This window comes from Mandrillus leucophaeus, unplaced genomic scaffold (genome assembly GCF_000951045.1).
Source record: "Mandrillus leucophaeus isolate KB7577 unplaced genomic scaffold, Mleu.le_1.0 Scaffold1228, whole genome shotgun sequence".
Classification (NCBI taxonomy): domain Eukaryota; kingdom Metazoa; phylum Chordata; class Mammalia; order Primates; family Cercopithecidae; genus Mandrillus; species Mandrillus leucophaeus.
In genome coordinates, this window is record NW_012100632.1 from 118,012 (window position 1) to 140,316 (window position 22,305).

Here is a 22,305-nt window from a genome sequence, read left to right on the forward strand (position 1 = left end):
CTGCACTCTCCAACATTGAGAACTCCTTTAGCAAATTCTTGCTTCATCCACTTCACCATGTCAAGCCATCAGATCTTTCTACTCCTAAGATGGAGGGAACCTGACCCTTACTAACACTTACTTTGTGTTTCTAAACCCCCCGGGATGCTTTTTTTAAAAACTCATAAGTTATCCACCCTCTCATTTAACATCTATTTGGTCAAAAAACTTCTCAAAACTGCAATTTACATTCCCAAGAGAGTCCCAAATACCATCTAATTAAATCATTCAATCAGAAAACAAATTAAAATGAAATATCACTGCAACTCCCAAGACGAAAATGAACTTTTCAGTCATGACTAGAACAGACCTCTGGGGTGATGCTCCAAAGCCTCTTCTAATTGCAAGTCCTGTGGAACATCCTGCAGAACATTTTGTGACATCTGCAGCTTCCGGGAGACTTTCCTTCTAAAGAAAAGAGGAGCCTGAACAAGACTCCAAAGCAAAACATCTTTTTTGGAGAGTGGTAACACTTTCATTAATGACTAACGTGGCCCTAGGCATCTGCACTCATCCATTCATCCACACTTTCACCCCACAGCTGCTTTCTGTAGGATGTGCCAGGGACTGTCCTGCATGTTCAGCAAACATTAGTTAAGGGACTGGAACCTCTGCCTCTTGACATGAAACAAAGCAAAACCCAGAGCTTCCTGAGTTTATCTATAGCGTTTCCAAGTGGGAAGGCTGCTGACTCCCTCACCCCTCAGCCATCCTCTGAAGTCTCTTCCTCTGACACCCACTTCCACCATTGTTAACGGACTCCAAGGGACCTTGGGGCCCTCCCGGGAGACAGTTTAGTACGTGGCTAAGAACTTAGACTTCTGAAGCCACACTAGCTGAGCTTACATCCCTGTACTACCACACACCAGTGTGTGACCCTGGACAAATCATATACCCTCTCCCTGCCTCAGTTTCCATATCTGTAAAATGGAGCGAATATTACCTACTTCATAAGGTTGTGAAGAGTAAATAAGTCAATATATGTAAAGTGTTTAGAATAGGGCCTGACACATCCTAGGTGCTATATAATTTTAGCTATTATTATTACCCCTTATTCCCTCCAGCTCAGCAAAGTAAACTGGATTGTTCTAAGGGCTATGCTGACTAGAGGGAACTTGACAGTGGGGTACACATAAACAGCTTGTACCATCAAGCACAAGAGCTTGATCTTATTGTCCTTTACCACCCTCTGCCTTCAGAGAGCTGCACTTGACCAGCCCCAAATTTTATAGGCCCTTTACCTCTGTTCCCTAAATCCCAGCTCAGGATGGCCCCAGCACCGCAAAGGGAGCGGCTGGTCATTGCTACACCATAATGGCACAGCCAACCTGGTAACCTCTGCCCCTGCCTGCCTCATTTCCAGTCTTTCCAAGTCACTGACCGTTCCTTACCTTCCTATAGGTTGCAGCTTTGGCCCTCTGTCTTGAGATTGTGGTTATTTCTGAATACCCACAGGGGTCACTGCATGTGTACAAGTGGAACAACATGTGTTTTAGGGACCCTGCCTCCTTTTTTTTAACCCATCTTCTCCAATTTTTCAGGTATAGATTTCAAAGTGCTGAACAACACATAGTTATAAAGTTTCTGGGGAGAAAAAATCACAATGCTTGCTTTCAACTTCAACATTATGCTTGTTTCCATGTCGAACCTTAGAAATCATATGACATGGTCCATATTCCACATGACAGGCACCCACTCCATGACAGGCTCAGGGGTTAATGGCATCCCCTGAGCAGTACCTTGCTCACCTCCTGCCTGACCAGAAAGAAAAGCACAAGAGAATCATTTTCCAGGAACACACACACACAGAATCTGTGAATGAAAATCTCAAAATCTGTCGGCAAACTAGAAATGTCAAAGTAAGGTATGGCTTTGTGTCTCCCGGGGAACATTCTGAATCACCCTGGGGGAAACACTGTACTTCTATTGCTGATTAATAGTCAATCAAGATCTGTTTGATGGAAGAGGACACGTAAGAAATAATAGCAACAGGCACTCACAGATAGGTAAATTGGTTTCCAAGCCCAGTGCCGGGTTGAGAGGCAGAGGCAGGTCTGAAGAAGAAGCTGTCTATGTCTCTCTTTTCTGGGAAGGTGCCGAAGCCATGGGCTTGTTTTGAAGTCATTAGTCAGGAAGCACTATGGGTGTGGATGCCTCTCCTGCACTCACCTGAACCTCCCTGAACCTTCTCCAGGGAAGGAACTATTCTGGACACCCGGGGAAACACCAAATTCAGACGGAGGAGCCATCTCTACCCTGGCAAGGGCAGCAGGTGCAAGGATTGAAATTCAGACATCCACGTGTAAACAAAAGGGAGTGCTCCTGGCGGGGGGCGGGGGAGGAGGGGGAAGACTTCAGTTCAATTCGACTTTGCCAAGGTCTGCCATGCTCTGGCCCCTCAGCCTGGTGGGCCTGCTAGGTTTACAGGGGAACTAGGCTCGGCCCTGCCCTTAAGAAGATCACATGCCTGGTAGAAAGCAGGGGGCGCGGGGAGGCGAAGAAGTGTGGACGTGAGGGCGTGTGTGTGTGTGTGTGTGTGTGTGTGTGTGTGTGCGCGCGCGCGCACACACACCCGGCACCAGTGCTCCTGGCCCAGAACTCCATCCCCTCCCTCTGACAGCTCATTGACCAGGTCGCCTCGGGAGAGGGCCCTGCAACCCCCACCCTCCCTTTGGACCTCCGCACTGGTCTGGAGCGCACCCAACCAGAGTAACCTTACACTTCAGACCCAACCCAGGTAGGTCTGTCTGCTCCGCCCCGGCTGCCCCCAGGGCCTAAGAGTGGAGCTACCAGAGGGATCGGCCTTCACCCGGTCCTGGGCGGCTCCGCCGGGAAGGCGCAGCCCAGGGCGTGTTCTTCCAGTCTTGGGCGGAAGCATCACCACAGTGGACAGAGCTCAAGCTCCAGCGCTACTTGCCGGCGCTGATACCTGCTCCTGGAGAGGGTCCTGGACCCGCGGGCTGTGGTGGGGGTAGGGACTGCTATAGGTTCAAGCGGTTCTCCTTGCTTTCCCCATCGCGTACCAACGGGATCATAGCAAGACTGGGGCTAGGGCTGAAACAACGCAATTTTCCTAGCCTCGATTGTCCGGCAACCTGCGAGTCTTAACTGCCAATAGTCAGGGCCGCCGCGCGGGCATCTCGCCTGACGCCTACAGTGGCCAAAAAAGCTCGTTTGCCCGCGCGTTCCCTCTTGTACACACACAGATATTCACACGCACACACATTCTGAGCAGGACTTGTGTGCGATCCCGAGAGCCCGCGAGCAACCAGCCCAGAGTCACACGCACATTTGGACACGTGCGCAGCGCGCCCCCATATCGCCAGCTAGCTGCACACATCCGCGCGTGCAGCCCTGCGCACACACGTGTGCCCCAGGGAAGCGCGCACGGCCGCAGACAGAGGGTCCCGCACGCAGGCAAGAGCTCACACTCAGGCCCCACGACTACCACGCATCTGCGGCCCCAGAGCTCCGCCGTGGCTGAGTTGATGCGCACCAGCCCTAGCGCACCCCGCGCCGCGCGGGGCACTCCCGGGCCTCATGGGCGACCCAAGTTTCCGGGGCGCCCGTACCTTGAATGTGCTGCTTGATGACATTCTCCAGGTGGTCCAGCCGCTCAATAATCTTCAGAGTGTCCCCTTTGTCTTCCTCCAGCTTCTTGTCGGGCGCTGGCTCCTGCCCCCGCACATACACACTGGCGATGTAGTTGGTGACCCAGCCCACGTAGAGCAGGCAGATGATGTTAGTCATGCCGCTCAGGATCACGCAAGTGGACACCAAAGTTTTGGTCTTCCTGGTGCACACCATTCTGGGCTCCTTCCTCCATATAGAGCTCCCGGGGGCCCTTCCTTGTCGCGCGCCCCGGACTCCCCCGCGCTCACACCCCGTAGCACGTCCGGAGCCGCTGGGCACCCCAGCACCTAAGTCCTGAGGTTCTCCAAAGCCCGGTCCGCTGCCGGTGAAGCCGCCGTGCCCAAGTTTGCAGCTCCTGCTACTGGCCACCCGGAGAGACCTTGACAAAGGAAACCAGGTGGAATTTTTTCCAAATTAAAAATCCCTGAGCCCTTCCTAGAGGGGTCACGGGTAGCCGGCAGCCGCGCGCCCAGATGTGTACGTCTGGGAAACTTTGCCACTGCCTGTGTCGGCGGCCACACCGTTTCCCATCGCCAGTGCCGGCTGCCTTGGCGGTCCGACCGGCCGGCGCTGCGAGGAGAACCGCGGCAGCGGCAGCTACGGCTGGGAGAGCCGCGAAGAAGAGCGGCCCGGCCCCCTCCGAGCGACAAGCGCCGCCACCAATCGCGCTCCGGCTCTGGAGAGGGGCAGGTGCTGAGCGGCAGCGGACCAACGGGGCGGGAGCGGGGGGCGGAGTCCAGCCCCCAGGCCCCACCTGCTGGCCGCCCCTGCCTCCCGCCCCCAGGGACGCGCCCGGGCCTCCACCCGCGCCTTCGCAGGCTGCCCCAGACCCGAAGCTCCCGGAGAGGGCGCGCTTCCAGTCCCAGCCCTTAGGTCGGCAGCTTCCTCGGTGAGGGGAATTCCATCTCTTGCTCTTGGGCAAGAATCTCCTGGTTTTGGGGGGGTCGCACGGGTCAGCTTCTTTCATCCGCCCGGGGCTTCTCGCATTGGTGCCACCGGTCGACTCCTGGAATCTTTTCTTGGTTGCCAGGACCCTGAGAAGCCAAGGAAGTGCCAGCCCCAGGGGCATCCACTCCTTCCTTGGCCTCACTTGGGCCTTCACCCTGCCCTCCGCCCTTCAGCCACTGGCCTCCTGAATGTGTCCAGACCTGGCCCTAAACCTGGCTGAAAGGAACCAACCCTCCGGGAATCTCCCAGAAGCAACATTGGTGACCTGTTAGATGACTCTCTACCACTTCTTCCCCCACCCCCACCGCTTGCCCCAAATTTTGCCCCTATCTAGGTTTTTCTTTAAGTCTATACAGCTCCCAGGACATGGATGTGTCCTTTAAGCCCAGTTTTCATTCATGTGGGACCAGGGTCACCCAGTGCATAGGGAAACCCTGCAAGGAAATGCCACTGGGGGGAATTAAGGTCTCTCTGAACTGTAAAGCCCTTCTATATGTTATTTGTGATTGCTGTCGGAGAGGGCGGTGGGAGAGAACTGTGACTGAGCACAGGGGGAGGCCAGACGCAGAGGGTGATACTGCTGTGTTTGTTCTTAGTGCCAATGTTTACTTATATTATCCTCTTCTGCTGAACACCCCGTTCTCAGCACCTGAACAGAATTCCTTTAAACAAAGACTTTTTACAACACAGATTTCCTGCCTCTTCTCCATCTCTGAGTTGCTTTAATGTTTTGGCCTAAAAGCCAGGGAGGCAGTCTGCTGCATGCCCACTTCGTTGTGTGCCAGCCTTCCAACCAGTCACAGAAATACTCAGGGCAGCTCCCTCCTGGGATGTCTCTGGATTCAAATAACTGGCCCCACAAAAGAGGGAAGGCACAAAACCAAAGAAAGGGCACTTTATGGCCCCATCAGCCAAGGGCCCTTCTACCAGCACTTTGCTTTAAAAACCTCCCCAAAGATGCTGTGAAAACAGATACCAACTAGGGACCCTGGAAGATTTCCCTTGATCCATAGCTGGAAGAGAGAACAGTGGGTGTGGGTTGAGGTGGCCTAGGGTATAGGAGGGGGAGAAGAATCGTGTGTATGGTATGTAGGAGATACATAGGTGAGAGGAAAGAATGTACAAAATTTCTGAAAAAATCAAGGTAGAGAAATCTGCCTCCAGGAGGGAGTAAAACTTGTCTCTCCCTTTTTTCTCTTCCAGAGGTATAATCCAGCTCACAAATAAAGGATCTGAACTTTCTTCTGGTTGGACAGACTTATAAGCAATGCCCTTGAGTACAGGTTAAGGTGTAATCTTTCCCTCTGTTCTGCCCTGTCTCCCGGGAGGAGCCCTGGAAGTTCAGCCCTTCTTGGAATCTTCCTAAACCACCACAGGGCTAGAAAGAGGAGGCAATACACATTCTTTTCACATTCTTAATGGAAAAAAATCCCAAATTTAAAAAAAATGAGGGTCAAGAAGAAAACAAAGTGAATTGTGTGATCTTAAATTTTGTACAGCTGATCATCTACGACAATGTGTAACTGTACAGGGTATGAATACAACAAAAGAAGAATGCTGAACAGGTTTTCCTCTCTGAAAAGTCACAGGGTGTAGCTGACCAGTTCAGAGTGTTCTCTGGAGGTGCAGGCAGACTCTAGGGTTCTAATCCTAGATCTACCATGTATTAGTTATGAGAGCCTGGACACATTTCAAAAAGTCATTAGGGTTCAATTTCTCCCATGTATCAAATGTAGGTAGACAATACCTTACTGAGGACAGGTTGTGAAAATTAACTGAGAGAATGTTCCAGAAAGGGCTTTAATTAGTGCAGGACACATAGTGAGTGGTTAGGATCATGTGAGTTTCCCTCGAGATATGGTCACTCCCTTTCCAGGCCAGAGCTCAGCTCCGTGATCTCCATCCTGCTGTTTAGCAATACTTGGTTTCTCTACCTACCAGTATCAGCCCTCTCTCCCCTAATGGAAGCTAACAGGAGCTAAAGCTATGAGCACCAAGGAGCTCATCTCATCGTGGCTAGCTGGGCTCCAACACATTGGCTTTCTATTCATAATGTCTGTCTTCACCATCAGTAGTACAGTGATCTGCATAGGTTGATAAGATATTCAAAATCAAAGGCTAGTTTCTTCCAAGTACTGGTCACCCCCAGTACCCTCAACTTTCCACTCAAGACCCTTAATCCCTTGGTTACAAACAAAGGAAGTGGGAGGGGGCATAAAGACTCTGCTCACAAAGATTTTGCAGAGTCACAGGTCAGAAAAAAGTCCCTTTGCAAGCTCCCTCGTAAACAATACCTGGGTAGAAATCCATAGCTTTAGTCCTGAATTCAGTTACTGTACCTCCAATCCAACAAGTAATGGTTGTGCTCCTGAGGTATTGTGTAAATGACCAGTTGTCCTAGACTCTGCCCACTTTGCTCCAGATATGTAGATCCAATCTGAGTTTCATTGTGTCAATACGGGCCTCTTTTCTGAGCTCAGGAAGCTGCTAAAAATCATCCTTGGATTGTAAGGATGTTTCTGATTCTCAAGTGCGGTCATTTATCTAACTCCTGTGTTTCCTCTCCTTTACTTTAAATAAATCCTGCCTCCTGCTGGGGATCATTGTGAGGAGTTAATCAGATAATAGGTGTGAGCAGGCCTAGCAGAGATTCCAGTACAAAGTAGTTCTTCAAACTTATACTGAGAGAATCTAGGGTCTCCTTCAACTCCTGCCGCAAGAGGAGAGTGAGTGCCTTGAGGCATATACAATGGGGCTGAAGATTTTGATAAGGTTTACCTACTACAGCCTCTGGATTTCACCCATCTTTTACATTGGGTAGGCAGCTCTTCTCTTGATGTGATTGAGGACGAGCTAAGTAGGACTTCCTACCCACAAGTACCACCACACTGTGACTCCCCCAACACTAAGCCTTCATTCAAAATACCTTTGATACTAGAGTTAGAAAAGGCCAGTCACTAATGGAATTCAGCCACCAACTGATTACATTCTGCATAGGGTACCCTGACCTGAGGGTTAAAGAGGAACAGTAACCAGTCTTGGCCAGTGGCTGTTCACTCTTCAGAGACGGTTGTCAGTGGCCATCTGTACCTACCAGATGGCAGCACCATGCAAAGCCTTGGGGCCAGAGTGTCAGGATTTGGTGGGGGGCGGGGGGGTGGCTAGAGGGTAAAAACAGGTCCAGATCATGGAAAGCCTCAATCCCTGTGCTGGCTGCATGGGAATTGGGGTTACCAGGTTCCTAGGAGAACAGGGATTGTTGGCACTTCCAGCAAGGATGAATGTGTGGTTCAGAGACAAAAGCTACAGAGGAAAAGTAGGGCCAAGATTGGATTTTGCCAAGCTACTGGTCTGAGATATCATTAACAAAAAAGGCTCACTTCTCGGGGAGGGATGGTAAATGAAGAGAGAAATGTTTGTTTAGTGCCTACTTTGTACCAGGTCTAGTGTTTTTCATGTTCTCTCTTGAGCACAGATTACAGAGCCAGACAGCTGGGTTCATATCTCAGTTCTGCCATTTACTAGCTGTATGATCTTGGGAAAATTCCTTAACCACACTGTGCCTCAGTTTCTTCATCTGTAAATGGAGATAATACTGATAATGCTTACCTCATGTAGAAGCTGTAAGAATTAGATGAATTAATGTATACAAAGCACACTAAAGGCACTACATAAGTATTGGCTATTGTCATTATTGCTGTCTCTGGGCACCAGAGTATCTAATATGCAAATGAATGGAGAGAAGACAAGTCACCCAGAGGGCACTTTCCTCTAGGAGCAAAGGGTCCTCTTGCTCCTCTTCTGTCACCCTATTTAAGGATCCAAAACAACTCCTAGCTGAGTCACAGGGCAAATCCTGGCCGGAATCCAGCAACAAGACCCATCTAACCCTCTGTCCATTGATTCATCCACTAAATATTTTCTGAGTGCCTGCTCTGTGCTAGACCCAAAACTGGGTACTGGCAATACAGAGATGACTCACAGACCCTCATCCCTGCCCTCAAAGAGATCACTGTTGAATGGATGAGGCCAAAAAATAAACAACCATAATACAGTAGGATAAGCTCTTTTCTGAGATATTGTATTAATATGAAAAAGAAGGCACAGGAAGTCGAGAGAGGTACCAAATTCCTCCCTAGCAAGTGGTTATGCAACTTCTGAACAGCTTCACTTTCATTCAGTCACCGGACAATGCTGCTGGGTAAAAATTTCTTCTTTAGACCCAGAGGAAAATATTTGCAAGACAGTCAACAGACCAAGGATTGATACCCAAAATATATAAAGAATTCATATAAGCCACTAAAATAGAGGGGCAAGAATATCCAAATGGAAAAATGAGTCAAGAATATGAACAGACAAGTAGAGAATGTATAAATAACCAATGAACGTATAAGTGAGTGAAAAAACTTGTTAAAAAATAAAAATACATTTGAAAAACATAGATATAGTTCACCTATCAAATTGAGAAAAAAATGAATAGGGAAATTTCTAAGTGTTAGAGAAAACGTGGGAAATAAGTATTACTCCCATATTCTGTTGGTAATTGATACAGTTGCTTCGGAATGTAATTTGGCAGTAACAATGAAAATAAAAATGCACATTGCCCTATGACCTTGTACTCATAGCATGGTCCATGGACCACTGGCATCAGCATCGCTTGAGTGCTTAGTAGAGATTCAGTAGATCAGGCCCATCACACACCTACTGAGTCAGAATCTGCATTTTAACAAATGTCCAGGTGATTTAAATATACATTATAATCTGAGAAGCAGTACATATGAGACTGTTAACCATGGGTCTTCCTTGGAAAAAGAACCAGGATTAGAGATAGTGACCAACTTCTGAACTTTTTATAATGTTCAGCTGTAATTCTGAATTTTTACAGCAAATATTTCTTAATGTAATTCTTTTGAAATTAGAAATTTTTTTATTTCAAAAGTGATTCTTCTGGTTGTGGTGAAATCTGCTTTGCATTGGTTGCAGTTCTGCTTTGTGACTTGAGCTAGTCTTGTACTATTTTAAGTCTGTTTCCTCACCTGCAAAATAGGGATAATAATCCACACCTAGCAAATAAATAACCAGTCCAGTCTTATACACCAACAGGCTTTGAGCACATCACACCAAGCACAACTCAACCTTTGACATCCGTAATGACAATTCTTATTGTCAGGAAAATGGCCATTCTTTATGCTTTATGGCCATAGAGAAGATAAAAATACTGTGGGAGGATTTCACCAAAGCGAACAGATACACATGCACACATATATACACAACATACAAGATTCTTGAGCTACTTATGCTACCCAGAGAAGTGTTTCCCATTGAAATATAAAATAAATCATCAAGGTATATAACCATTTTCACCATGTAGTGAGAACAGGGATGTTATCAGCCACCACTTTGTTCTGTCCTCAGAGCCATTGTTTGGTGTCATGTATTTGTACATAACTTTTTTTCTTTTCTAGACAGGATTTCAATCTGTCACCCAGGCTGGAGTGCAATGGAGCCATCATATCTTACTGCAGCCTGAAAGCAATCCTCCCACCTCACCCCCACAAGTAGCTGGGACTATAGGCACACACCACCATGCCCTGCTAATTTTTGAAAATCTTCTGTAGAGATGAAGTCTTGCTTATATTACCCAGGTTGGTCATGAACTCCTGGACTTGAGTGATCCTCCCACCTCGGCCTCCCAAAGTACTGGGATGACAGGCATGAGCCACTGTGCTTGGCCTTATATAACATTTTTATAGGGTTGTCTGCTTATTCAGATGCAGTGAAACATTTTATAAGAGTTTGGCTTCCTTCTCGATAAAAGGATGTTGTGTAGGAGATATGTTGAGGAGGAAAGCAGCACAGCCCCGAGGTTGCACACATGTAACCAAAAAGACTTGGGTTCGAATTCTGGATCTGCTATTTACTGATTCTGGGAGTCTTAAGTTCTTGGATCTCAATTTCCTCATCTGTAAAATGTAGCATCTTCCTTATAGGGTTGTTTTGACAATTATGAAATGAAATTTATAGAGCTTGGCACTAAGTTGTGGTAAGCATTCAACAAATGTTAGTTTTAATAGGACTTAACATATAGCATTTTTTATTCTCAATCCACAGTTATATATATTATACAGCATATATATGTGGCCTAGGGGCTACATATGTATTTTTAAATGTTTTATTACTTAAAGGATTGAGTATCAGTTTCCTATACAATAGAAACTGGGCATGCCAGTACACAGGCAATCCATGAAGCACTATTCACATGTCTTGATTTTCAAAATAACCTTACAAGGTAAATTAGTAATATGCCCAAATGATAGATGAGCAAACTATATCTAGTGGCAAGCATTAATGAGTGAAAAGAATAGAGCACTCCTGACTTCAAGTCCAGTACTCTTTCCATTTACTGCCTCCCTCCTGAGTAGCTGTTAAGGGACATCTATCTTCAATGACGGAATTAAGATGCAAAAAGGGAGAGGCCTCTTGGAATTATTTGCACCTGCAAAGGAGATTGTTAAAAACAGAAGCACTTTCAAGCCCTAATTAGATATTGTCCTCTGAACAAGGAAAAGTGCTATTAAATTCCTCCCTTTCAAAAGACAGAATCTGGTTGGTGAAATAGGGGCAAGGGAATGGCGATTTCTTTAGCCCCTACTGATGGCAGAAATAGTCACAAATTGCCTCAGACTCATGGAAGGTGCTTCCCTGAAAACTTGTATGTGAGTTTCAGGAAGGCAAGAAGAGGGGCTGGATGCTGAAATGCCCCTCTTCTTAGGAAGACACCTGGTGACCACCTTGATGCCTGGGTAAAAAGGGCAGAAAGCTCCCTCCACTGCCTTACATCTCCTATTCCTAGAGCCTCAAAGAAATAGCAAGGGCTCTGTGTGAGGGACTGTGGGTGCCTGCCAGGCATGGGGAGAAGCAAGTGACCTTTTCAGGGTTAGCATACACTGGTCCGGGGCATTACTGGCCCATAAGTATGTTCTCTGTGCATCACCACCAGCCAGATGGTAAATAAAATATTCAGCAGACACACAAACCTCTCACAATAGTGAGGTGACTGGCTTGTTCAGAACAGAGTGATTTCTGTAGAAAGCACAAATTGCAAGTGGCAAGAAGCAGCTGGGAGATGGTCGACAATCTGCTTCTTCTGACAGAGCCAGAGACCAAAGCTTGGGACAGCTTGCATTTGCAGCGGGCCCAGAGCCCTTCCTCAGAGAGCGGTGGAATTTGTCATCAAAGGACTTGAATAAACTTAGTTTCAAGACAAATGGCAGATGCACAAAAGTACAAAATGTTCAAATGATTCCAGATAAAACAGCTTCAGCAGGTGCCAATGAATAGGCTGATGTGGCACTATGTATTTCCAGAGACCAATATAATCACTCTTGTAACAGAGCCCAAACCCACTGTGTCTAGGTATTTGCTAATAATTCTCCACTGTGCATAGGCTATCTTATCTAGGCATCTGCAAGCATGATGAGAGAGGTGACAGACTCCAGAATACAGGGTTTAAGACTCCATGTCCCCAAGTAGGTTGACAGACATGCCAAATCCTTGCCATCCCACCCTAACTTCATTGCAGGATCTCCAGCAACTACTACATAGGTTGATCCAGCATTTTAAGGTTGTGCTCAATAAACCTTACCATAAGCCTTAGTAACATTCTTATTTGTGATGTGTATTCTAAAACCAAAATACAATACAGATTCATTTATTTTCTAATACATTTTCAAAACATTTCTCACTTCCCACTCACTCTTCAACCATGATAATCCTCTCCAAAATAGCTCTCAATAATGTTGCCAATTACCACAATGTATTTGAAACCAATGACATTTCTCAGTCCTCACCTTATGTAACCTTCCAGCAGCTTTGAACATTAACTTTCTCTTCTTTCTTAAAACTTTCAATTATTTTACCTTCTAGGACAGCATGCTTTCCTGGATCCTTCCTCTTGCCTCTTCCCACTACCAACCCATCCTCTTCTACCTGGCCAATCAGAATTGAAGCTCAAGATTCCATCCAACTCTCTCTCCGCTTCTTAATCTGCTCTCCCCAGGCCTAGCCAATTTCATCTACATCCAAACCACCAATTACTCTGTATAAACAGATGATTCCAATCAGGTTTCTCCTCCAAAGTACAGACCAGTATATCCAATTGCCTGCTACTATCCCTCCTTATATGACTCAAAAGTATCTCAAAATCAAAAGAGCAAAACCAAAGTCATGAGCTCCCTCTCTTCCCTACCCCCCAAATCTGATCCTTTTTCAATGTTCCAATCTTGATAAATGACATCTCCCTTCACCTGTGCAAACCAGAAGTCCAGAAGTTATTCTTGACAGTTCCTTCTCCTTTGTGCCTAATTTCCAATCCATGACCAGGCTGTACTGGTTTTAACTACTAATTACATCACAAATATATCCACATCTCTACTACCACCCTGCCTTCGTCTCTCACTTGACTACTAAGTGGAAAACAACCTTAGGCTATTGACTCTAGGAGGGCAGAGATGGATCTCTAAGTTTTACTCACAATAACAACCTCAGAGCCTACTATAGTACTAAATAATTATTTAATAAATTAATGAATAATATACTTTAAGAATCGGGAGACGAAGACAAGAGGATCACTTGAGGCCTGAAGTTGGAGAACAGTCTTGGCAACATAGTGAGACCCTATCTCTACACAAGAGTTTTAAAGACTAGAGGGCGTGGAGGCATGTAGCTACTTGGGAGGCTGAAGTGGGAGGATCCTCTGTGCCCAGGGGTTCAAGGCTGCAGTGGGCTATGATCGTACCACTGCACTCCAGCCTGGGTAAAAGAATGAGATCATTTCTCTAAAAAATAATAATGATGATTTATTTTACTTAAATTATATATTATCTAATAATGTTAGAGAACAATAAATCCTACATATAGGAAGAATTTCCAGATAATTGAAACTCAGTTTCTTTTTCTGCTCCTTTTTATTTCAGTTTGGATAACAATCTTCCTTGAATATACTTAAAAAAAAAAAAAGATAAAATCAAACTGTAAGCTGGGTGTGGTGGCTCACGCCTGTAATCCCAGCACTTTCAGAGGCCAAGGCAGGTGGATCACCTGAGGTCAAGAGTTAGAGACCAGCCTGGCCAAAATAGTGAAACCCTGTCTGTACTAAAAATAAAAAAAATTAGGCGGGCATGGTGGCAGGGGCCTGTAATCCCAGCTACTTGGGATGCTGAGGCAGGAGAATTGCTTGAACTTGGGAGGCGAAGGTTGCAGTAAGCCGAGATCGCACCATTGCACTCCAGCCTGGGAGACAAGAGCGAGACTTCATCTCAAAAAAAAAAAAAAAAAAAAATTCAAACTGTCATTATTATCAGATGATATTTAGAGAACTCCAAATAAGTGTCAATTTATTATAATGATAAGGTAAGTTTAACAAATTGCTGGTTATATTATTAATTATATATGAAAAATCAATTGCTTTTTTACACTCCAACAAACAATTTGAAAACAATGAAAAAATATATTTATCATAGTAACAAAAAATATACTTAAAGCTCAAGTTAGCAAAAGTTGTGCAAGAGACATCACAGCTTCAGCAGTTATCCTTCCAATGGTCATAGGTCCCAACTGGAATGGTGTAACTGGATAACAAGCCTCTCAGACCTTCCCAATTATCTTCTATTGAAGATTTTCATCTTAATTGGCTTCCCAGGTGGAATTCTAATGTCTGGGGTAAATCAGTGGAGAATGACATTCCAGGATAGTTGGAGGAGGTAATAAATGCATCTAAATCTGTACAGAATTGAGGCCCCAGAAGCCTCCGCACTCTTCAGACAGTATTTTGTTTTCCTACTTCAGCTTCCAAGATCTTAACCAAATAACACAAAAACTTTACTCTTTAGTCTGTTTACTCTACTAACAAAAGCAACAAAATAAGGCCCCTGAAATAGGAGAAGTTGCGTGGGAGTCTTCCATTGGCCCACTTCCTGGTCACACTTGTAACCATCCCAGTCAGATAACTGAGGAAACCAGATGCAGCCTGGGGCTGGGGCCTGGCGCCCCCAGCTGTGAAGGATTGAGGATGTCTCTGAGGAGGGCTGGTTCGTGCCTGCATGTCTGATTACATGGGTGCTGAGGGTGTCAGGCTGGGAGTCCAGCATGCTCCAGCCTATGAGAGCCCCTGTAGATTTTTTGACAGGAAATTGACATTCATTTATTTATTCATTCAGCAGGAAGGAGCTGGGGGAGCTGGCAGCTGAAGTCTGCGGTGGCAGGCCAGGGTCAGGTGGTTCCCAGAGCCCAAACTCCTGCCCTGGGCTGGCTGCAGGCAGGTACAGTTTAATCTCTACCTGCACACAAGAGCAACAGTTCCTCTGCAGGAAATAAGTGAACCAATAAATGTGTCAACCCCTTAAATACTTTATTTATAAGAGGGTCCCTCAGCCCCTTGCTCATAGCCTTTTTTCCCTCATTTACATCCAATTCTAATAATTCAGGTGCTTGTTTTTCCAATTTATAACAGATTAAGAGTAACAATTTAGAAAAGAATTTGGGAATGCAGTGAGTGTTCAAGGGGGAAAGACACTGGCAGTTGTGAAGAGTGACAGTTTGATTTTAAGGAAAGACACACACGAAAAACAACACCAAGAGAGGAGACCAGGGAAGGGGACTGCACCACACCCTAAATGGCCAGATCCAGAGTCCCACACAGAAAGATTTACTCCGGCAGTTCCCAACCTTTTTGGGACTGGTTTGGGGACGGGAGAGAGAGGAGATGGTTTTGGGATGCAATTGTTCTACCTCAGATCATCAGGCATTAGATTCTCATAAGGAGTGCACAACCTAGATCCCTGGCATGCGCAGTTCACAATAGAGTTCACGCTCCTAATCTAACGCTGCGGCGGCTGATATGACAGGAGGCAGAGCTCAGGCAGTCATGCTCAATCATGGCGGCTCACCTCCTTGCCCTGCAGCCCAGTTCCTAAAAGGCACTAGGTTTGGGGACCCCTGGTTTACTCCTTCTGCTTCTCTTTGAAAGCCCTCTAGCAGCAGGGACCTTTCTAAATCCCTAAAAGCCTGCAGTGGCCTACAGAATATTCCAGCCCAGCTTCTGAAGGAACCCCAGAGCCGCCATGGTTGCTGTGGTGGTTTTGCCTCAGCTCATGTTCTGGGCTCACTGATGAGGGGCTGGAGATTTTGACCAAGCTCCATTCCCCCCGATTCAGCAACCCCTCACACAAAATTACTTATTCTCTTTAAGCCTCAGCGGGAGACAGCCGGCCTTGGAGACTGAAAGGGGAACGCAGGGCTCCAGGCCTCACGGCCATCTTGGGTTCATACCCACCTACACCCTGAAATGTGGCTGGAAATGTGGAGTCGCTCTTTTCTGTTCCTGTCTTTTTAAACAGAGGTTATTGAACATCACACTTTGTCATTGTTGACTCATTTTATTGTTATCTCAAATTAATCACTGAAGATATCAAATATTAGCCTGAAATGGGAGGATGACATTGGATAGGGTCATTTGCTTTTCCACAGAATAGTCCCACTCTGCTGTGCAGTTTGTTTTAATATTTTAAATGTTTTTCGTGTGTGTCTTTCCTTAAAATCAAACTGTCACTTTTCATAATTGCCAGTGTCTTTCCTCCTTGAACACTCACTGCATTCCCAAATTCTTTCCTAAATCGTAACTCTTAATCTGCTATAAATTGGGAAAACAAGCACTTGAATTATTAAAATTGGATGTAAATGAGGGAAAAAAGGCTTTGACCAAGAGGTTGAGGGACCCTCTTATAAATAAAGTACTCAAGAGATTGACGCATTTACTGGTTTACTTATTTCCTGCTTCTCAACTTCCTCACTGTTCCAGCAGCTTGCACTTCTGGCCCCACCAATCAATTCTCCACAAAGCAGCCAGAGTAATCTTTTAAAAATGCAAAATTGACTCTTTCACACATACTGTCTTCATTCTTCCCCTCTTAGAACCCTTCAATGGCTTCTCATTGCCATTGGGATGAAGTCTAGCCTCCTTGACACACCTCCAAAAACCTGCCAGATCTCACCTCTACCATCTTCCTCCCATTTCTGGGACCTTGTGCAAGCCACCCTTACCCCACCACATCACCCCAGCTCATCAGGTTATATCTTACTTCCTTTCTCTGGAAAATTTCCCTGGTCCCCTGAACAGTCATGTGTCTAACACTGGTCCACAGCCTCATAAACTTCCCCATCCAAACATTTAGCCCAAATTATAACTGCATAATTGCATGATACAGTTCTAGCTCCACCATTTACTAGTTGAATTGCCTTGGGAAAATTACCCTCTTTAAGTCTCAGTTTCCTCATCTGTAAAATGGAGATAATTATTTCACCTACTTCCTAACATTGTGGCAAAGAATAAGTTGCAAGTCAAACACTCAGGAAAACAAATGTGACGGCTATTTTTTGGTTATCTGTCTCCCTCACTAGAATATAAGTTCTTTGAGGTCAGAGACCTGTGTGCAGCACGAGCACAGAATCTGGAACATAGCTACTCAATTATGTTGAATACTTGCTGAATAAATGTCAGTTTCCTGTCAAAAGATCTGCAGGAGCTCTCATTTCAACTTCAACAAATTCCCATTCTTCTGCATAGTGTTCTTCAACCTGCACCCACCACCAGCCTTCTCGACTTCTCTCCTGCTACCCCTTAATAACACGTCTAATAAAATTCTCTCCACCTCATCTCCCTTCATCAAATCCTGGGTCCTCCCTTCTCCAAGAAGCTTTCCTGGGCCCACTGGTCAGGTCTTCTTGACACTCCTACTTAACAGCTCTCCCTTCGTTCTTGACTTCCCCAATTCCTTTCTGGCCTCACCTCTCCTCCAGCTCAGATGGTGCAGCTCCAAGGCAAGCTCTGTTCTGCTTCTCCTTTTGTGCCCCCTCCCCACCCCCCATCTCCTTGTCAGACTCAGCCCACACCCAGCCAGGGTCTCTCTGCCTCCTGCTCCTTCCAAAGAGCCACTGCTTTTGGTAATGTTCTCTCCAGAATTACATCCTCACAGTGTTTACCTCCGAGTTCTGAAGCTTCACTATGCCTCACTTAAGGTATTGACATTTCAATTCATGATAAATTATTCAGCAGCTCATTTTCAGCCAAATTCCTCTTTTCTTCAGGGCCGGTTCTCCTCCAGCCACCATCTCAAGGCAGCCTTTAAGTCTAATGACGTGTTTACAATTCACGCTCTGCCAGATATTAAAGCAATGCAATGCACTTGGGGATGATAAAGCGTTACTTAGAATTGTCAGCAGAGGGACAGGCCCAAGAAGAGTGCCCGTCTGTTTTTATACAAAACAAAGATCTCTGTCTCCACTACAAAGGATCCACATGCAGACAGTGGCAGAGTGATTCCGGTTCAAAGGCAGGGCTTTTGCTGGAACTTTCCAAGCCTCGCTAAAGAGCAGCCTGACAGCTGATGGGCACAGCCAGCCCTGGTTCCAGTCAGCCCTAGACAGAATGAAAGGCGTGAGGATTTTCAGCCTCCATGATGACATCAGGTTGTCTGTTGAATTAAAAAAAAGAAAAATGAAACCAGAAATATTTTGTGATTGGGACATCTGAGAAAGTGAGCAAACAAGAAGCAGCAGAGAACGCTTACCCTTCTCATTGACACTTTTAGGTGGTACCACCTCATCCCCTCAAAGGACCACCACAAGCCCCTGTCCCTGCCCTTTCTGACTAATGATCTTGCAGCCCCGCACAAGCTCCTCTCCCTTCTTTATGTTCCTGCTCACAGTACTTCAGCTCCTCCTCCTCCACATTAACCCTGCACTTCCCAGGCCCCCAGTGGAGACCCCATTTCTACCACAGCCTCCTAAACTGCCTGTGTCAGATCAGAGGCCCTCCTGACACGACCGTCAATTCAGGGCCATCAGACACATTAAGGTGTGATTTACATAGTCAGTAATGGGGGTAAGAAGAGTTAGGGGATTCCACTATTGAGAGTCATAGGAAGGGAAGGAGGATTCTCCTTGTCTTAGATGTTGCTGATATCTATAACTTCAATTTCTTCAAGTATTTTTGATCAATTAAGGTTTATTCTGACTACTATCAAGGGATTGATCCTGAGAAGACCAGAGTGGAGAGGGCATACATACACGATAGGGCAAGTGACAGGGCTTCCTTGGATCTCATCAAAACCGAGATGGTGCTCCTGGAGGCACTACAGAAGAAATACAAACAGTCAAAACAATAACAAAACAAGGAAGGCAGCAGTGCAGTGGCCAGGAAAAAAAAAAAAATTAAGTGAGTCAGCATGATGGCCATTTTTGTTCTGCCACCAAATCCTGTCTTTCTCTCTTTGTTCATCTCTCTTTCACTGAACACGGAAATACTACAAAGCCTGATGAACAGGACACTGTCCCAGAGACATCTGCTATCTCCTTCCTACCCACACTCTCCTCTTAGAGAAACTGTCAGCCCTGGCAGGGGCAGTGCTATGCATTTTGCCACCTGCTTCTCCCACCACCCTGAGTCTCGGTCCTGGCGAAGCTGATAGGACAGGAAATGGAAGCCTCTCAGCCAGAAGCTAGCCCAGGAATTTGTGACTGAGACACAAATGACTAAATCTGTTAGCAGTGGGGAGGAAAGGAAGACAGTGGTACAGAGCAGGGAGGTAAGACCACCATTTTAGGGCAGCCATGGTGGACTATATGCAAGTACATGGGTAAACAGAGAAGCCAAGAAACCAGTTGAAGAGAGAAGAAAAAAGGAGAAATGCTGAGGGAAGGCAGAAACAGAAAGTCATGTGAGAGAAAGAAAGAGAGACACACAGAAACAGAGAGTTCTCTACAGTCCCACAGTTGCATTTCATGAGATTGCCCTACCGCAGTTGAGTTCCAGTGAATGGGCATCCTTGCCATCAGAAGATCCCTGACTTACATAGACTTTGAATTCCTACCTCCATGTTACTCACAAGCTCACTAAAGAAATAATTCATCCGGCAATGCAAGGTAAAATAACTAACTAATGAGCAGCTACTAAGTGCCAGAGTGCTGGCAAGCTATGGATCAGAACACACCGGTTCTAAACACGCTTGGTGCTGCTGTCCTTGCAATAGTGAGTTCTCATGAGATCCATTTGTTTAAAAGCATGTGGCACTTCTCCCCCACTCTCTCCCTTGCTCCCACTCTTGCCGTGTGATGTACCTGCTCCCATTTTGCCTTCTGCCATGAGTAAAAGCTCCCTGAGGCCTCTCCAGAAGCTGAGCAGACATCAGCACCACGTTTGTGTAGCCTGTTGAACTGTGAGTCAAGTAAACCTCTTTTCTTTATAAATTAACCAGTCTCAGGTATTTTCTTATAGCAACACAAGAACTGCCTAACACAAAGGCCCTATAACTAGAAAGTAGCAGAACCTGGGTGGGAACCTGGTGAGGCTCACTGCAAAAGCCACATTCCTCCCAGTGCCCGTACTGCCCCTCCAGGGACAAATAGAGATGTGTGTGTGTGTGTGTGTGTGTGTTCACAATGAATGACAAACAATGGAGCAGGAGTGCAGAAACGTTACATATGGTGCTCTATATGGATAGACCTGCCCAATAAATTGTCTTGCTCCGAATGCCCATTGAGAAACTCTAGAAGAAGAGAAACTTACGAGTCATTCTAGAAACTCTTTTCTTTCATCATGACCCACCCCTCAACACACACATACTAAGTCTGAAAGTCCTGTGGTTTCCTCCCTAGCACTAAGTCCAGGTCTGACCATTTCTTCTTTTGACCATGTGCTGTTTGTCTTTGGCTTCCTGGCACCTAACACTGTGTTTGGAGCAGACTGGGTGATTGCTAATGTTTATTGAACCCAATGGAACTGCTTAATCCTGTGGGATAAATGCTCCCTGTACAATGCCCTTGCCTTGAATGAAAACAGTTGATGCCCTCCTTACTTGTGATCTCAATATGAACATTTCCCCTAGGTCCCTGCAAAGTTGGTGATTGCTGCTTGGTTTCCTCACTCCATTAGGGGCACCACGCTTCATCATCAGTTGCTGTTCTCTTCAAAAACTCTTTATGTTGCCCAGCATCCTTTGGGTAATCAGAACAAATATAATATCTTTACTGCATCTATTTGTCACTTGGAATGCATGGGGAGCCTTCACGGAAAATTTCCTCAGGTTCACATTTCCTTTCAGAACCGGTCTGTTCTTCATCTACATTTAACTCTTGAGTCACCATTCTCTCTCTCTCTCTCTCTCTCTCACATACACACACACACACACACACACACACACACACACACCCCGCATTCAGAGCAAAAATGGGAGGAGCCTTGGACTGAGACCAAAGAAAACCTCCATTCTGGCCTACATTTTGATATTATCTTACCTTAAATAAGTAAATTGACCTCAGTTTTCTTCATTTATGAAATAAGAGAGCTAATTTAGTAGTTTCCAAATCAGTTTTCATGGAGCCTAAGAGTTCTTTGCAGGTACCTAGGGATAACACTGGGCATGAGTGACAGCTGTCTCACACACACACACAATGCTAGTCAACAGTGGTGTTCACTAAATATTTTCAGTAGGAAATAGCTTCTGGGCATACGGTAGGCTTGTACTTCTTGGCCTCTTTGTGGTTATGTAGGGCCATGTGACTAATGCTGACCAAGGCAACCTGGATAGAAGTACTCTCTGTCACTTTTAAACTGGAGCATTTAATTGCCAATGCAACATTTGTCAGAGTTGTACTTTTCTTTCGTCATGGTAACCATCAGTGATCAAAACGAGGGCTGCTCCCTCAGCTTGGGACCTGAAGCAAGGAACTGTAGAGTTGACCAAGTCCATCCATGATAGACATATAGCATGAACCAGAAGAGCCTTTGTTGTTACAATAGCTGATAACATGTTTGGATTGTTTGTTACTGCACATAACCTAGCGTATCCTAATTAACAGATTCTCTCTGTCTCGCTCATTCACCCCAACCAGAGCAACTCTGTATTTGTTTTACATGTTAGCTTTCTGCATAAGATTTTGTTTCATAGAAGAATCCAAGAGCTTAAAATAATTTGAAACTCTCAATCAATGTGATTTTGGAGGCCCCTTCCAGTCAGAAATCTATGATTCTATACAGATCCTTCCAGCACTCCAGCTATCCTCGCTATCATCTTTACATATTTTGACTTTATTTCCTCTCCATAGGCTTCTGTTAATTTGATAATTATCTCTCACAGAGATTTACTTTCACAAGCAATTTTATGTCAATTTTTGGATCTCAGAATGATGACCCACTTTTTCTTCACCACATGTACTTTCACTTATCACAATCAGAACAGACTTACCTGCCAAAGTTGACAGCTCCACTCTGACAATGTGGAGACTTGTTGCGAGCTGTCCCCATACCGTCTCTGTTTCCCTGAGATGCAAATGAAAATATGCACCTTTACTTTAGAATTATAGCTAGTCTGAGTGTTTTAGTCAACCAGTATCCCCCACTGTGCCTGCTCAAAGGTCTATATAAGAAAGATTTCTAATAAACTTACTGATTTTTTAATATAGTAAATACACATAATATCAATGTTCCTTTAATAGTCTGGTGGCTTCTGAAATCTCCCTTTTTCAAGAACCAGCTAGACCAGAAGGGTTGCTATGGATAGCTTAAATAAGATACCAACTGAAACCTGGGAGATAAATCAGTAGTTATCAAATTTTCTTGTATCTAATAAT

General features: G+C 45.5%; 1 protein-coding gene across 1 annotated transcript in view; it reads right to left on the bottom strand.

Annotated features, from left to right (window-relative positions):
- Positions 1-3,540: 3,540 nt before the first annotated feature.
- Positions 3,541-22,305, bottom strand: part of LOC105533148 — a 41,528-nt gene continuing 22,763 nt past the window's right edge. Inside the window, exons 5-7 of the mRNA XM_011971499.1 lie at positions 21,921-21,986; positions 4,154-4,706; positions 3,541-4,059 (exon numbers count right to left, since the gene is read on the bottom strand). Coding sequence (XP_011826889.1) covers positions 3,541-4,059; positions 4,154-4,706; positions 21,921-21,986 — 1,138 coding nt within the window. The remainder of the gene's footprint in view (positions 4,060-4,153; positions 4,707-21,920; positions 21,987-22,305) is intronic.